The sequence below is a fragment of the Dama dama genome, chromosome 12 (genome assembly GCF_033118175.1).
Source record: "Dama dama isolate Ldn47 chromosome 12, ASM3311817v1, whole genome shotgun sequence".
Taxonomy (NCBI): Eukaryota; Metazoa; Chordata; class Mammalia; order Artiodactyla; family Cervidae; genus Dama; species Dama dama.
This window is the reverse complement of record NC_083692.1, coordinates 76,934,526-76,953,114: the sequence shown is the minus strand read 5'-3', so window position 1 is coordinate 76,953,114 and position 18,589 is coordinate 76,934,526. Positions and strand designations below refer to the sequence as shown.

The 18,589-nt window shown below is 39.0% G+C and overlaps 1 gene segment (V, D, J or C); it reads right to left on the bottom strand.

Moving 5' to 3' along the window:
- Positions 1 to 13,817: 13,817 nt before the first annotated feature.
- Positions 13,818 to 14,499, bottom strand: LOC133066967 (T cell receptor delta variable 1-like). The segment is given in 2 exon segments: positions 13,818 to 14,164; positions 14,377 to 14,499. Coding segments are annotated over 2 exon segments (396 nt in total).
- Between the last annotated feature and the right edge of the window lie 4,090 nt (positions 14,500 to 18,589).

The following is an 18,589-nucleotide window of genomic DNA, read 5'->3' as shown; positions in this document are numbered from 1 at the left end:
TTTGTCCAAGAACATATAAGGATTAACATCTAATTCAATTAGACTCCACTATGTTGTCATCTACTGACAACTACTGACAATATTACTCTTTAGAGTATATGTAATTTCACCAAGACACACTCGCAGAGCAAACTTCACAAGAGAATAGAAACTAAAGAAAATCTCTAAGGAACTCAAACACTGACGTGATGGCCAGTAGAAAACAGTATCAGAGAAACCTCAAAGTAGTCCAGAGAGGCACATGGCAAATCAGAATTGACTGGTGTCCTGAAAGAGAAGCAAAGTGGAGTTTCAAAGAGGAAGGACTCTCCATCAGAGCAGATGCTAAAAAATGTCTACCTAGTGAGATGATGACTGAAAAGTGTCTATTGACTTTTAGCAGCACAAAGATCATGATTTGAGTCTTTCAGCAGGAACTCAGCTGTAGTAGAGACAAAACAAAGGAGAAACGTTTTGGAATACAGAAATCTCCTTCCAGAGGCTGAACTGAGAACGGGAGAAAAGACATGGTGCTAACTAGACAAGGATGTTGAAGTGGTAATAGTAGGGGTTTTAAAGGTTATAATATATTTACATGTTTTTGGAAATGATCTATAAACAATGGATCAAACTTCTGAAGAGACAGCCAGGATGGAATATGGATCACAGGGAAGAGAATTAATTTGTGAGGAGAAACAGTTATTTCCAATTTTATTGGAATGAAGGAGGAAGGAATTGGTTTGGATTTCAGTATTATTTCAGGGTATGAAGACAGAAAGTTGACACATCTATTAATTTAATGAATTTTTTCTTCTTGTAGGTAGAAATTAAGTACCTTCCAAAATAATTGATAGAAGAGATCCTGGGTTAAGAAATCTGATGAGTGTGAGAAGTTTTGAAAAAGTCACTGTAGGAACTGACAATGAAAAATTATTACAGAGAAAAAGAATACTTTCTTGGAAGCACTGTGGGTCTAGTTAGTGTTGGAGGTGATCACAATTTCAGTGACACCAGCCTGCCCATCTGTGTGATTTTCTTGAACTCTGCTTTAACAAAGTATATAGGAAAGTAGATTTTTTAAATTTGACCTTTATAATGACTGAACGGTATTCCATGGCATCAGTGTAATATAGTGTTTTTAATCATTACCCCAATGGGGCACATAAGGCAGATATTAATCCATGATTAGGAATTAATAAGATCATTGATATGACATAGAATTAACTCAAAACAATCAAGTTAGTGACTAAAGACTGATTGAAGAAGAGCTGTGAAGTTTAGATATTGTAGAAAGAGAAATAAAAGATTGAAAACTTCTGAGAAATAAGATAACAATAAAGAGATCTGGGGACTAAATGATCATAAAGAGTCAAAGAGCGAATGCAGCAGAAGTATATGAGTGTAGGAATCTGAGGATGCAAGGTTTAGACAGGATGTAAGATTTCAGAGGTGGAGCGGCATCTACCTGGAGAAATATCATCACAGCTTTCTGGAGTGTGGCCATGGGAGTTTGTGACTGAGAGGGATCCTAACTGATAGACTTCAAAGTTGATGAGTTCAGGTTTCTCTCTGAATTGTCCTCTCTGAATTTAAGTCAAGGAGTATTTTAGGTTACAGTAGAATCTTATGTGTGTACATCTTCAATATATAAGGGAGAGTGAGGCGGTGTCGCACTGACTGATTCTCACAAACACACAGGATCGTAAAAGACAGTGCGGGGAGGCTCGGGAAGAGCAGCTCTGAGGAAACGCGGGGCGCGCGTTTGTTGGTCACGTGTCAGGTGATCTTTAACTGAGAGCAGGAAAGCCAGACGGAGGCAGCACTCTGGGGCTAAGGAAGCGACCTCCTGGAGGTCTGGAGGAAATCACACCAGAGTCCTAAAGAAAGGCCTTTGAAGAAAGGGGGGCTTGTTTATCATGCAGAACAGCACCCTGCAATGCTGACGTGTCAACCAGAACATGTAACTTAAAGGCAGGGGAGAGCAAGCGAGGAGGAGGGAGTGAGTGAGAGTCAATTCCAGGAGACGTTTCTGAGCAAACAGTGAAACATGGTTCCCCCAGAGAGTGTCTGATGTCTATAAAGATGAGAGTGATCAAAGGAATAGGGAAAAGTAGGGGTAAAAGGCAAAGCCTCAAAGGGTCAAAGACAAGAGTCCGTTTTTGGGGGGTGTGGTAGTGACAAGCATGCTGTTCTCATCTCTAAATTTGGAGTGTTTTAGATGAGGGAGGACCAGAAGTAACCACAAGTGAAAGAGCTGTATTACAGTCAGGTTTCAGTTAAGATATGTGGAAGGAATTTTTACAGGGGCTACTGAATGTTTGTTTTCAATAGAATAAGTATTTAGAGTACAAAGTAGAAAGCAGTGTGGGGTGGTAAGAGGTGGTTAGGTCAGTGTAGAAAATTAAACAGGTCAGACTCCTTGGTGAACCATTCCTCTCTGCAAGGAGTCAATCAGGGGTAGAAGCAAATGTGCCTTCAAAGGTCCTAGTACAGGGGAAGGTGGCCACAACCAGATCAACTGGTGCTCAAGTCTCTAAGAAGATGTCATAAATCAGTAAATTTTGGCTATCCCAATGGATTATTTTCAGAAGTTTTCTTTTCTTTGTGTTCAGAAAATTGTCTTTTCCATGTGCCATATGTGTATATACTTGTTACTTGTTTCTTATAACCCTCTTACATCTTATCTACTTCAGGGGGCAAGTCAATTTGAAATCACCTAGTATGTTGCACATTTCACGCAATTCTGATAGAATGAATTAGATATGCTTCTAACTTAGACTCAGTCTCTCAGATATGCCTAACAGATGGAGTTTGTGAAACACTAGAATCCTCAATGTGGCATCGTTCACATCGTATTCTTGGATATTCAAAAAGACAGAAATTTGTCCTGGTGTGTAGGATCTGTGTGGAAATGTAAATAGCTATGTTTATCATACATTGGAAATTGTTTTGATTCTGTGAGTGAAATCTGAGGTAACAGATACTTGTACTCAAGTCTTGGAAAGCACAATGAGAGGTGCTCTAGCACTTTCCAAAGATCAGCATATCCCTTCAGGACACTTTCAGTCACTTTTTCCCTCATTTCCTCCCCTTCCCAGCTTTAGAGCTCACTTGCTTATTTCCTCACTTTGCTTTTCCTAAAACTTATCTTTTTATCTGTTTTATTTGTTAAAATGTCCTCATAATTAGCATAGTACCTGACAAATAGTAGCTGCTCAATAAACACTTACTGAATAAAGAAATATTCTTGGCTGAACATTTTACTGACAATTGCTAGGGATGCAACAAAATATAGAGGGCATGAGTTAGATCTTCTAAAAACATAGAAGAAAGAGTCAAAGGACATCACATGGGATCTCGTAATGAAGACAAGAATGTATTCCAAAATCCTTATTCATTCACGGACTCATTAAATTTTTCCTTCCTATTTACTTTTTTTCTTTCCTTCATCCAACCCTCTCTCTTTTTCTTCCTTCCCCTTTGTATTCCCCATTCCTATCATTATTAAATGTGAAATTGGTCCCCAACTATTTTGTTAGGCTCTTCCTGTGAACTTCAGTTCATTCCAATACCCACTTCTCTTTATCTCTGACATTCTTCATAGACTGTGATAAATGGCACAGATTTCTCCTTGTTTTATCAAAGTGTTTAATTATTGTTTGTCATAAGGTTGACACCAGATAGTTTGAAAGATGATGATTGCATGTAGCTAGATAGAGTCCCCTGGAAAGATGCGAGGAATTCTCCTAACTTTGCATAAAAAAAATAACAAAAAAGATATTCATTTAGACATCAGTTGATACTCACAGTCAACGTGTCATCACAGCTGTAAGTCAATGAAAATGTAAAAATGCACATGATGACTCAGCAATGTGCCCAAGGAAGCACAGTGCTTGTCAATCCTAAAGTAGTGAACCAATTTGATTAATAAAAAGCCTTTTCTCATATTGGGGCTTCCCAGGTGGCACTAGTGGTGAAAAACCTGCCTGTCAGTGCAAGAGATATAAAAGACAGGGGTTCAGTCCCAGGGTTGGGAAGATCCCCTGGAGTAGGGCAAGGCAACCCACTCCAGTATTCTTGCCTAGAATCCATGGACAGAGGAGACAGTCATGATACAGTCCAGAGGGTCACAAAGAGTCGGACATGACTGAAAAGACTTAGCATACATGCACATTGTGTATAGATAAAATATATTTGGACTGTTAAAATAAAAAACACAGGTAATTTCCTATTTGTGGAGGATGCAAGATATGTCCTCTCACTCTGTTGAAGTGTGACTGTTTACAGCATATAGAGGGCAAGATGCCACTTCTCCAAAAATTTTAAATGCACCCTTTATTGAACATCTAATCAAATTTTCTAGTATCTAATTCATATATCTAATTAAATTTTTCTTTTTTTTTAATTTATTTATTTTTTTCAGTGGGTTTTGTCATACATTGACATGAATCAGCAATAGATTTACATGTATTCCCCATCCCGATCCCCCCTCTCACCTCCCTCTCCACCCGATTCCTTTGGGTCTTCCCAGTGCACCAGGCTCGAGCACTTGTCTCATCATGTAGATGCCAAAGTGATTCTACAAAGATGTGTAAGACAAAGATGTGTACACATCTACAAAGATGTGTAAGATTCCACAAAGATGAGTAAGATGTTGTCTTCATTATAATTATTATAATAATTATTATGATTACTAATTAATTAATTTAATGATAAAATGTTTCAAAGTACTAAATAAGCATCAGAAAGAATGTAGTGGGCCACTCCACTTTGTTTCAACTGTAGAAAGAGCTCCAGGACATTATTAAATGAAAATCAAAAGGCACAGTGTGAAAAATCCAAATAAATTCAATTTAATGGCAAATCATTTGATCTGTGTGTGTGTACATATGTATGTATGTGTATAAATGTGTATGCAGTTGCATAAAGTGATGTGCAAAGATATGTGCATGTGTGTTCAACTGTGTCCAACCCTTTGCGACCCACTTGACTGTAGCTGCTCAGGCTCTTCTGTCAATGGAATTTCTCAGGCAAGGATACTGGAGTGGGTTGCCATTTCCAACTCCAGGGGTCTTCCTGACCCAGGAATTGAAACTGCCTCTGTTGTATCTCCTGCATTGGCAGGCAGATTCTTTACCGCTGCACCACCTGGGGTTCAACTCAGTTCAGTCGCTCAGTTGTGTCTGACTCTTTGCAACCCCATGGACTGCAGCAGGCCAGGCTTCCCTGTCCATCATAGAGCTTGCTCAAACTCATGTCCATTGAGTCAGTGATGCCTTCTAACCATCTTATCCTCTGTCATTTCCTTCTTCTCCTACCTTCAATCTTTCCCAGCATCAGGGTCTTTTCAAATGAGTCAGTTTTTCACACAGGTGGCCAAAGTACTGGAGCTTCAGCATCAGTCCTTCCAATGAATATTCAGGACTGATTTCCTTTGGGATGGACTGGTTTGATTTCCTTGCAGTCCAAGGAACTCTCAAGAGTCTTCTCCAACACCACAGTTCAAAAGCATCAGTTCTTTGGCACTCAGCTTTCCTTATAGTCCAACTCTCACACCCACATATGACTACTGGAAAAACCATAGCTTTGACTAGACAGACCTTTGTCACAAAAGTAATGTCACTGCTTTTTAATATGCTATCTAGGTTTGTCATAGCTTTTCTTCCAAGGAGCAAGTGTCTTAATTTCATGACTGCAGTCACCATCTGCAGTGATTTTTGAGCTCCCCAAAATAAAGTCTCTCACTGTTTCATTGTTTCCCCATTTATTTGCCATGAAGTCATGGGACTGGTGCCATGATCTTAGTTTTTTGAATGAAGAGTTTTAAGCCAACTTTTTCACTCTCCCCTTTCATTTTCATCAAGGGGAAGCCTTTCACCAGGGAAGACTTTCACTTGGGGAACTGTGCAAAAGTATATGTAATTGAAATAAACAGGCTGATATGATATACATTAAACTGTCAGAAAAGGACATTGGGAGAAATCTCCTTCATTTGGTGGAATGAAGGAGATATAGCTATGAGCCTTCACTTTGGCTCTGCCTGAGACTTTTATGATGTGATGGATCTATATACTGCTTAGAATATAAAAAAAATTATGAAAACTCTTTATAGAGGCAGAACTTCTAGACAGATTAAAAACAAATATTCACTTAGCTTTTATTTCCTTAAATTTTGTTTATCACAAACATGCGTGTTCTAGAGTAGTAACAAAACAACATTTCAGATTTTCCTCTGAGTAAGATCTATTTGCAAGTGAAACAACTGTAATAATATGTGTTTTGAGTATGGATTTGTCCTGGGTCCAAACAAAAGAAGCCTTTGGAACAGGAGAATTATTTGTGTTTCCCTCTTTTCATCTTTAACACACTGAAACCAACATTTTATAGACACAAGGAGGAGCCATGAGAAGTTATTAATACCTCTTCACTTTATTCCTGTGTTAAAATTATGATCCTTAATTGCCTTGTCATTCGCAGCCACATCAACCAGTGATGCACTTTTTGCTTGTCCTCTTTCTCTTCTTTTCTTTATCCATCTTCTTCCCTTTCCCTTCCCTTCATTTTCCTCATCTCTCACTGCTCTCTGACTCTCCTTCTAGATGACTCTAGATTTGCTCTCATGACTGCTCCCCCCACGGTGTCCCCACTTCTTCCCACCAGAGATACTGCCCAGGTGCAGCCCCATCTGTCCCCGTGTGCCCTCTCAGGATGCAGTAGTATACAGCGGTGTCTCTCAGGGTGACCTGGGGTAGGACCAAGGTGCTGGACTTTCTGTCTGAAGCTATGGTCAGAGAGGCCAGGCTTTTGTTCACTGTGCCTCGTAAGCCATGAATGACTTACTGTGGACTCTGATTGAGATTTTGCCAATACCAATGTATATAACCATCTCCACCAATGGTAGAGTGGTTACAAGGTAGGTTTGCATCCTCTCCTTCAGCATAATCCATGGAGCTGGGCTGAGTGGTCTTAGCATCAGTCACAGTCCCTAAAGGGTCAAGAAAATAAAATTATCCCCCGACAACAAATCAGTGTGATTCTGTGGAACAAGGGCACAACATTCCCCAAACTGTCTGGACTTACCCCCTACTCCAGTATTTTTATCTGTGTCCTGAGAAATATTATTGGTGCTTATTATATAGGGACCAAAGACACATGCAAGATTCTGAGAACTCTATAGGCTTTATCCCATGGGTCTTTGGCTCAATAACCCCAGAGATTTCTTCCAACCTGCTTACTGCTAAGGTCTCTTATGGGATCATGGCTATGGATTAACCTGTCATGTAGAAGTTTGCGCTCACTAGCAAATTCATAGATCTGTTCTCAATTCCATTGCTATAAAGCTGAATAAAACACAGGAAGGAGAGTAGAGAGCAAATGATGCTTTATGCTCCCTTGGCCTCAAAGTCAACCCTTGTAGACACAGAACACTTACCCAAGGTCAGAAAAACAGTTACTCCAACCACCAGCCTCACACTTCAAGGACAAACCAGGATTGTGGGCTCAGGGCTCACACTTGTGCTGCTCCTGGGCTTGTCTCCAGAGAACAAAACAACTGCTGCTAGTAGAGACTTAGAACTAGTGCAGGTATCTGTTGCAGTGTGTTGTTGCCAGGATCTGTCAGCCAACGATCAAGCAGTTCCTTGTGTAGGTCTTCCTCCCGTGTTTCAGTCATGTCCTCCAAAGAAGGAGAGACATCCCCAACTCACAGGGTACAGACTGATACTCTTGTGAAGTTTAAAGTCTGGCTCTGGAAAAGGAACACCAATCACAGTGGTGTGTCTATCCAGAACCATTGTTCTATCATTTCTTCTTCAAAGAAATTTTCTGATGCTCCGTGAAGCTTGTGGAAAACATTGTTTAATCCCAGAAAGCTTTACTGAGCTCTAAAATGTAAAGAGGTGAAAATTCCCATCCACATTCTAGCAAATGTACGTGAGATTTCAAAGTAGGCTCTGGTTGTTCCTAGGGACAGGAAATATTAGTAACACAGAGACAAAAAGCTAAACATCTTGATCTCGGACATTGGAACTCAGCGTCCTGAAAATGTCCTTGGAATCATGCATCTGTCTCCATCTAGGCAGACATTTCTCAATGCATCGGTTCTTGATATAGTAACTGATGACACAGATGGTATTCTCCTCGTCCTCCTTGAACAATTGCCCTTAAAGGCCCTCTGTGCCCGCGTTTGTAGGTGCTCTGCACCAAGGATGCAGACACTGAGAGAAAAGACAGAAGGGAAGGCAAACTCTCTGGGGTGGAGAAGGGTGATCCTGGCAGAAAAAGAGGAGTGAAGAGGAAAGAGCATAAGCAATAGGGAAGGGAAGAGTTAACCAGGGGTGGGAAATGGGAAAGCAGTGTTTAGGGAGATAAATGGAAAAGGTTTAGGCTAAGAGGCTATGATTCCCTGAATCCTCGACCACATGCACTCAACAAAGGATTATAAAATCAGTTTATCTAACGACAATGAAAATCTGTTCTTTTTTTTTTCACTTTTCTGTGGAACATTGATGGAAAACATGTTTCCTTTCCTTTATAGCCATAAAGGACCATTGTTTCCAAGTGAAGCAGCCCCTTCTTGTGACTGAATAAACAGACCGCAGAGCTAAACTCCCACCAGAAGTCAACCTTTTGAAAAGTTGCTCAGATTGAAAGGTAAATATCCCTGGTGGCTCAGCCGGTAAAGAATCCACCTGCAATGTAGGCAATGGGGGTTCGATCCCTGGATCAGGGATATCCTGTGGAAAAGGAAATGGCTACCCACTCCAATATTCTTGCCTGGGTAAATCCATGGACAGAGGAGCCTGGTGGGCCCAAGAGCTGGACACGACTGAGAACTCACACACATCATAATTGTACTACCTCTGCACTCAGCTGTGTTTTCTTGGTTCTATACCGCTCCACAAAAGATTTTAGTTATTTCTGGCTCCTTTCTTTGTCACACCCCGATTATGATCCTCAGTTGTCAGCTTCTTTGTAGTTCTCCTTTTGTCTTTAACCTTCCCATATTTTAAGGTTATTCAAAGTTTATAAAGAGAGGTTCCTACACAAAAAGCACTCAAGAGTTATCTGTTTTCTGAATGAGTAGATGAGTTGTTATTCATGAACTTAGTGAAAGAAGTTATGCTGAGCAACTCTTGAAATTATTCTAAAAGCAATCTTTCAATGCCATGGAAGTCAAGTTAAACAAAAGATTACAACAAGATAAATAGAGGGTTATGTTTATGGACAAACTTCAAGAACAGATAACAAACATCCCAACTCTAGGATGGAGGAAAGTTAAACTGATGATATGGGAGTAAATATCATGATAATCATGCTTCATTAATTTAACAAATAATCATAAATATTCTTTGGGAGTCTCTCTGTGGCAGATCACATGCACACACAAGTCAACACCCACTACTATTGAAAATATAGGAACAAATGAAAATGAATTCATTTAAGCTATGTAGGAATATATTATTTTATTATATTAGCAAAAGGCAGAAGAAAACTAGCATGAACATTCTGTTTGTTGGTTTATTTGACTTTAGTTTTTAGAAGATTGTATGAAACACTTCAAAGTGTCATTTTAAATAATATCTCCAAAAATATATGGAGAATTTGAAAATAAGTTTTCTAGCCTATTGCTGCTTTTCAGAATTTTTAATTTTAGAAGATTATATCTTGACCATATGAGGTGAGGTTATCTTCCTTTGCTTGATGAAAACCAAAATTGTGTACTTAATTTACTTTCAAATAATCAAGAGAATTTCCTGAACGGCTAACGTCTCTTTTGTTTTTGTGTATGATGAGAGTTATGGGAGATAAGTATGATGAATACTCCCAACAATCCAAAAATAAAAGACAAATTCCCAAATCTAATAAAGGGTATCATTGAAAATATCAAAGTCAGTATTATTCCCTACAGGATCACAAACAAGACAGGTAGACTATCAGTACTCCTATTCACTGGCTTGATGGAGGGCCTGGGATCAAACCAGGAAAGGAAATAAGATGTATTAAGTTTGAGGGTGTGGAGAAAAGGGAACCCTCTTACACTGTTGGTGGGAATGCAAACTAGTACAGCCACTATGGAAAACAGTGTGGAGATTTCTTAAAAAACTGGAAATAGAACTGCCATATGACCCAGCAATCCCACTTCTGGGCATACACACTGAGGAAACCAGATCTGAAAGAGACACGTGCACCCCAATGTTCATCGCAGCACTGTTTATAATAGCCAGGACATGGAAGCAACCTAGATGCCCATCAGCATCTAGAATGGATAAGGAAGCTGTGGTACATATACACCATGGAATATTACTCAGCCATTAAAAAGAATTCATTTGAATCAGTTCTAATGAGATGGATGAAACTGGAGCCCATTATACGGAGTGAAGTAAGCCAGAAAGATAAAGAACATTACAGCATACTAACACATATATATGGAATTTAGAAAGATGGTAACGATAACACTATATGCAAAACAGAAAAAGAGACACAGAAGTACAGAACAGACTTTTGAACTCTGTGGGAGAAGGTGAGGGTGGGATGTTTTGAAAGAACAGCATGTATATTATCTATGGTGAAACAGATCACCAGCCCAGGTGGGAAGCATGAGACAAGTGCTCGGGCCTGGTGCACTGGGAAGACCAGAGGAATCAGGTGGAGAGGGAGGTGGGAGGGGGATCGTGATGGGGAATACGTGTAACTCTATGGCTGATTCATATCAATGTATGACAAAACCCACTGAAATGTTGTGAAGTAATTAGCCTCCAACTAATAAAAAAAAAAAAAAAAAGGGAAAAAAATATTTATGGAGTACCTGTTATATGTCAAAAAAATAAAAAAATTTTAAAAAAATTTAAAAAACATAAAAAAGAAAAGAAAAAAAAAGATGTATTAAGTTCGAAAAGGAGAAGTAAAGCTATTTTTATTTAGAGATCATAAGTTTGTATGTGTAGAAAATACAAAGTACCTCTAAACAAGCTGTTTAAGAACTGGAACCTATTAGTGCATTGATACAGTCACTAAACACAAAAAATCAATTTTATTTCTAGATTCTAGCAAAAGCATTAGAAAATGCAATTAAAATGTCATTTATCAAATGCTTGGGAACTAATTTATTATAAGGTATGCAAGTCCTCTTCTTGATTCCTCTCCAATAACTCTAGAATAGTTTTGATTTGGGAGAAAAAAATGACAGATTATTATAGAGAGATGAGAAACATCCTCACTTCTGATGTCTGGGGTAACTAACATAAATCATGGCCTGGTACTCAGTGGTGACCAGTCCTTGCCACCTACAGACACTGATATCAGGAAAGACCATTTCCTAAGGCTGCTCAATGAAATAGTGTTTTCAAAACCCCAACAAGAGGTTGGTACCATCTATTTGGCTGTTGAATTGAATCTGTTCTCATATTGACAGGTATCTAACTCTGTTCTGGCCATTTCAGAGCACAATTAAATCCCTGTATTCACATTTTTCTTAACCCAGTTAACCCTAGCTCTGGATTTGATGCTGGGCATTTAGGTCAATTAAGGTAAAAAAAGTTATATGAAATAAAAGATAAAATTGTTATATCAATAAGTAGTCTTGCTTCCCAGGTGGCTCAGTGGTAAAGAGTCTGCCTGCCAACCAGGTGGATTATTTTTATTTATACATCATACGTTTGTATATGTAGAAAATACCCCTGCATTGGGAAGATCCCCTAGAGATGGGAATGGCAACCCATTCCAGTATTCTTGCCTGGGAAGCCTATTGATAGAAGAGCCTGGCGGGCTACAGTCCATGGGGTCGCAGAGTTGGACACGACAGAGACTAAACAACAGCAACAATGCATGTCCTCTACAAAAATCTTAACATTAATGAAAGAAATTAGAGAGGACATAAATAAAGAGGCTATGGATCCAAAGACTCCATATGTTAAGATGTCAATTGTCCCAAATCAATTCATAAATTCAACACAATCCCAAGAAAATTACCTCAATCTCTTGTGGTAGAAGCTATGTATAACTTATGTGGAAGTGCAAAAACCTAGATAAGCCTTGAGTAAGGCAAAGAAAGCATCTCTTGCATTTCCAGATTTCAAAATGTGTATGAAGCCCCAGTAATTAAGATAGAATGGTCTGTTGGTATGAGGATAAAATAAAGTCAATAAACAGAATCAAGTCCAAAAGGAGGTCATAATGCATGTGTCATCAATTTTTTTTTTTCCTCTAAAGGTGCCTATGCACCTCCATGGGGCTTCCCCTGTGGCTTAGCTGGTGAAGAATCCACCTGCAATATGGGAGACCTGGGTTTGATCCCTGGGTTGGGAAGATCCCCTGGAGAAGGAAAAGGCTACCCACTCCAGTATTCTGGCCTGGAGAATTCCATGGACTGTATATTCCATGGGGTTACAATGAGTTGGACATGACTGAGGACTTTCACTTTCACTTTTAAAGATGCCTATGCAGCTCCATGGGGGAAAAGTTGGTCTTTCTAGGATAATAGCTAGAATACTGGGCTATTTGTATTTTTTGGAAGTACCAATGTTTTGTAGCTTTCTGTGTATAATTTCTGTACATGTTTTCTTAAATTTTAGCCTAAGGATTTACGGTCTTTCTTGAGTCATTGTAAACAGTATTATATTATTAATTTAGATATCCACATGTTTACTGCTAGTATATAGAAATGCATATTATTTTGTGTTTATCTTATGTATCCTGAGACTTTCTGACCCTACTTACTAGTTGTAGGAGCTTTGGAGGGTATATTCTTTGGGATTTTCTACATAGATAGAAAATAGTGGTAATTTGACTGCCTTTCTGGCTTATAAGGTTGATCATATATTTACTTTCTTTACTGCCCTGGTTACAATGTCCAGCACTGTGCTGAAGGAGAGTGATTAAAGTGGATATTCTCCCTTTGTTCCCTTCCTTAGGGAAAAGTATAGTTTTTTACCAGTAAACATACTAAGTGCTGTTGAGGAACTTCTCCATTATTGCTGTGTTTCTTAGAGTTTTCACCATGGTTGACTATTGGATTTTGGCAAATGCTTTTTCTACATTGCGGCTGCTGAACTAGCTCATCTTATTGTTGACTCACAACTCCTCCACTTCCCATTAGAAGTCCTCCTCATCTTCTTTGTCTTGGGCCAGGTATGCATGTAGCATGATGGCAAATGACAGCTACTTCTCTTCAAGGTCACCCAGTATTGTGAGACTGAAAGAGGTGAGGGACAGACAAGTCTTTGTGGGTTCCAAGTATCCTCACAGTTTAAGTATGACTTTATGTGTCACAGTTTGTCCATGCTTTGTCCTCATCAAACTTTCCTTTACAAACATTACTCTAAGCTCACTTAAAGTGAATTCAGGCTCAACATCAGATAGAAAATAACAGCTTTGTACAGACTTGTCCACCAGCTCTAGCTATTGCCTGAATTCTAGTCCTTATAACTAATTTTTTATTCTATATCACTCATGGTTCTGCTTTTCTGATTGTGCCCTGACACGAAGTCTAAGAGGAAGTGACTAAGCAAATGGTTTTGATGGTGACTCCACACAACTAGACCCAGGTTTGTGATGAAGTAAAACTGCCAGTTTAAAGTATTATGAGACAAGTTTTCAAATCTAGACAACTTTACACATGTTCTGTATGGTTGACTTAAAGTCAAAAATTCAAGAGGAGAATGTATTTGTAGAAAGTTACTTTGGACACCTGTTTTCAATGACATGGAAGGAGCCTTTATCTAGAATTAAATCTTCTGATCCAGACCACAACTTAAATAACCACAGGACTATCATTTCTTGTCTGGGGTCTGTGGGTGTGAATTTCAGCTGGGGTCCTGCAGCAGGGGGGCTCTCTCTTATCAAGCTCTGGGTTTTTGTACAGCTTTTCCTATTACTTCAAGCACTGTGAGCTTAGGGAGAGCACAGAAGTACTTTGCAGAATCTTCCAGCTGTAAGGATGAAATGATGAGGCTGATGGATTTATCTGTTTTCAGGAAGTTTACAGAGTAGCGGCCATTCCTTGCATTACTGTCTTCTGAATACTGATGAATAAGGTAAGTCATCTGTCCACTGGGAAGTTGCTTGTACCAAATAAGGTAGTAATTTCTCCAACTTGTTTCATACCGACAATTCAGGGTGACTGACTGCCCCACTTGACTGGATATATCTGGCTGGTCTTGAGTAACTTTCTGGGCCACACCAGATGCTGTGGGGAAAAAAATCAGAAAACAAAGATGAAGCAGTGAATAAAATAGTGTAGGATTTATTTAGGACCCAAAGACAAAAAATTGAAATCATAAGATGTTTGCTTGCTTTTCTCCATCTTTCCTTTCCTCCCCAAGTCCCTGTGAAGCACCAATGCCTGTGTGCAGTCCTTTTACCCTGAATAATCACATCCGGGTTTGGAAGCATCCCTACCAGGGAAGGTGAAGGCCAGAAACACCCAGAGCAGACTGGAGAGCGGCATGAGGCATGGATTTCCCTGAACAAATGCGCTGAGTTCTGCCTCAGGCTGAGAGTTCAGTGTCTTTTAAGTGCCCGACAGCACATATACATACTATCCGGAACCTGTGTGACTCCCCCCAACAGGAAGTGGGGGGTGTGATGTTCATAGACCACGTGGTCTGTGCATGCATGGGAAAAAGTCTGGCTCACCACAAACCTTTACTTTGTCTGCTTGTTTTTTCCTGGTCATTAAATTAATCAGATCCTGAAAGAAGGCATGGAAAAAAGCAATCAGTATTAAAATTTAAGCTGAGGGGAACTGAATGTTAAGCAAGGTGACATACATCGATAATTATTCAACAAAATGGTTTTTCCAGCTGATTTAAAATATAATTTACTATAGCCTATGAAATGTTCTGTTATCTATTAACTGGTCATTTATTTAGCCTATACTTACTTTTCTCCATCCAGAATCTAATGACTCTTTAAGAAAACTTGCAGATCTTAGGCTTCTTGGTGAATGGAAATTTTATTCAAAATAATTATTGTATCTCTTTGTCTTTGTATTGAGTTCTATGACTCTATTTAGGTTTTTCAATAAATAAAGTTACTTCACCATAAATGACAAAAAATCAGTCCATCTGACTTTCAGAGTCTATTCAGTTTTAAATTTTGAATGAAATTATACAGGAATAAAATATTCTTTTGAAATTCGAAATTGAGTCTTATTTATAAGACTTTGAGGAAGACCAGGATATTCAGTCCTGTCCCCTCCACAAGCAGAATTGCATTTATTAGATCATGTGTCCTGGAATTGTCCTGACGTCACATTTTCTATGTCAGTGGTCCAAAGTGTTGAGTCTCACTTGTTAGTGGCTCATTATTTTTCTCTTTGTAAAATAAATTCAAGATAAGTATGCCAAATCTTTCTGTGACATAATGCTGTAATGTTCTCCTACAAAAGTTGGTATCTACAGGTTTCAAACACTTTGTTGTTGTTCAGTTGCTAAGTTGTGTCCAACTCTTTGTGACCCCATGCACTGCAGCACACCAGGCTACACTGTACTTCAGTATCTCCCAAAGTTGCTTTAATTCATGTCCATTGAGTCAATGATGCTATCTAATCATTTCATCCTCTGCCTCTTCCTTCTCCTTTTGCCTTCAATCTTTCCCATCATCAAGGTCTTTTCCAATGAGATGGCTCTTCTCATCAGGTGGCCAAAGTACTGGAGTTTCAGCTTCAGCATCAGTCCTTCCAGTGAATATTCACAGTGATTCCTATTAGGATTGACTGGTTTGTCTTCCTTGTAGTCCAAGGGACTCTCAAGAGTCTTCTCCAGCACCACAGTTCAAAAGCATCAATTCTTCAGTTTTCAGCCTTATTTATAGTCCAACTCTTATACCACACATGACTATTGGAAAAACCATAGCTTTGACTATACAGACCTTTGTCAGCAAAGTGATGTCTATGCTTTCTAATATGTCATCTTAAGCTTCCTAGGTGGCACTAGTGGTTAAGAACTTGCCTGCAAATTCAGGAGACATAAGAGATGTGGATTCAATCCCTGGGTCAGGAAGATCCCCTGGAGGAGGGCATGGCAACCCACTCCAGTATTCTTGCCTGGGAAATCACAAGGACAGAGGATCTGGGAGGGCTACAGTTCACAGGGATGCAGAGCCGGACACGACTGAAGTGACTTAGCCCACCTGCATGTTTGTCAGATCTTTTCTTCCATGGGGCAAGCATCTTTCAATCTCATGGCTGCAGTCACTGTCCATAGAGATTTTGGAGCCCAAGAAAATAAAATCTGTCATTGCTTCTACTTTTTCCCCTTCTGTTTGCCATGAAGTGATGGGACCAGATGCCATGATCTTAGATTTTTGAATGTTGAGTTTCAGGGCAGCTTTTTCACTCTCATCAGAAAGCCCTTTTAGTTCCTCTTCATCTTCTCCTATTAGAGTGGTATCTTCTGCATATCTGAGGTTTTTGATATTTCTCCCGGCAATCTTGATTCCAGCTTGTGATTCATCCAGCCCGGCATTTCACATGTTGTACTCAGCATATAAGTTACATAAGCAGGCTGACCATATACAGCCTTGAAAGACTCCTTTCCCGATTTGGAACCAGTCCATTATTCCATGTCCGGTTCTAACTGTTGCTTCTTGAGCTGCATCCAGGTTTCTCAGGAGACAAATAACGTGGGCTGGTATTTCCATCACTTTAAGACTTTTCCACAGTTTGCTGTTATCCACACAAAGTTTTTAGCATAGTCAATGAAGTAGAAGTAGATGCTTTTCTGGAATTCCTTTGCTTTCTCCATGATCCAGTGAATGTTAGCAACTTGATCTCTGGTTCCTCTGCCTCTTTGAAACCTAGCCTGTACATCTGGAAGTTCTTGGTTCACACACTGCGAAACTTAGCTTAAAAGATTTTAAGCATAACCTTACTTGCATGTGAAATAAGCACAATTGCATAATAGTTTGAACAATCTTTGGCATTGCCCTTCTTGGGACTGGAATGAAAACTGACCTTTTCCAGTCTTGTTCAAACACTTAGTATATGTCAATACCACCGAAGTTGATGACTGAAGTTTTGTATACTGTGCAAGATCATGAAGTATGTATCTCTCAATCTTCCACTTAGTTTCGTCATTTTAATAGATGAATTAATTTCAAAGAACCAAAAGCAAATAAGCAAATAGAAAAGGAAGTACAGACACAGTCTCCAAAACAGTGCCAGTTCTTAAAATTTAAGGTCAAAAGAACTCATTAATGAGTGATGCAGGGAGGAGAGTTTATATGTAGTTGAACCATCTACTCTTCTGTCCCATTTGAACTCTGAGTGACAGGCAGCTGATGTCCTGGTTTCTAATTATTTACAAAGAAGCAGGGGAGACCACAAATGCCCAGAGCAGTCTGGGGAGAAGAATGATAATACATATACTATATGTATCATTATATTATATGTATCATTTTATTATACATATCACATGTTTTTATATCCACCTTTTTATGCATAGCTGTGAAATTTATCCCATTTGTAGGTTCTTGTTACTACCACTAAAATTAAGATACAGAATCATTCCATCACCCTGAAGAAGTTAACAGAATCATTCCATCACCCTGAAGAAGTTACTTTGCAGACCATCCCCACCTCCACAACCCTTGAAAATCCCTGAAATCTGCTGATGTCCTGGTTTCCATTTATTTGTAACTAAGCAGAAGAGACCACAAAGGATTGCAGCAGCCTGAAGATCAGCTTGATATTCTAAAATATATATGCTAATATAATAATTACATATACATACCAGGAAATTGATATTGCTAAAATTTTATTAAAATACAGATCGCAATCTGATACCTCAGTTTCATATGGACTCTGGTTTTGATGCATAGCTCTGTGAAACTTTATCACATGTATAGGCTCTTGTTACCACCATTAAAATCATGACATAGAATTGTTCCATCTCTCTAAAGAAACCCTCTTCGCACACCCTCCCGAGGCCTGCAATTCTTTACACTCCAGGTCACTACTGATGTCCTTTCATCTCTGTATTTTGTCCTGTTGAGAATGTTGTATAAGCAGAATCACACTACATATACAGTCATAAAAATCCAATAAGTGTAATCATATACCATGTAGTCTCTGAGATTGACTTTTTTGCTCAGCATAACATCCTGAGATCCATCTAGACTACTGCACATATCAATAGTCTGTTCCTTTTAATCACTGCAGACTGTCCCCAACTTATGATAATTCAATTTAGAATTTTTGACTTTACAGTAGTGAGAAAGTGATATGCTTTCAATAGAAACCATACTTGGAATATTGAAATTTTATATTTTCCTGGGCTAGCAACATGCAGTATTATGTTTCCTGGTGATTCTGGGCAGCAAGAGTGAGCTGAGCCCCTGGCCAGCCTCAAAATCATGAGTGTTAACAACTAACACATTTACAGCCATTTCACACCCATATAACCACCCTGATTTTCACTTTCAGTACAGTATTCAATACATTACATAAGATTTTCATCATTTTAGTATAAAATAGACTGTGTGAGATGATTTTTTTCCTAACTGTAGGCTAATGCAAGTATTGGCCACATTTAAGGGAAGCCTAGCTTAAATATATTAGATGGATTTTCTTTTTTTTATTTTAATTTACTTTCATTGGAGTATAGTTGCT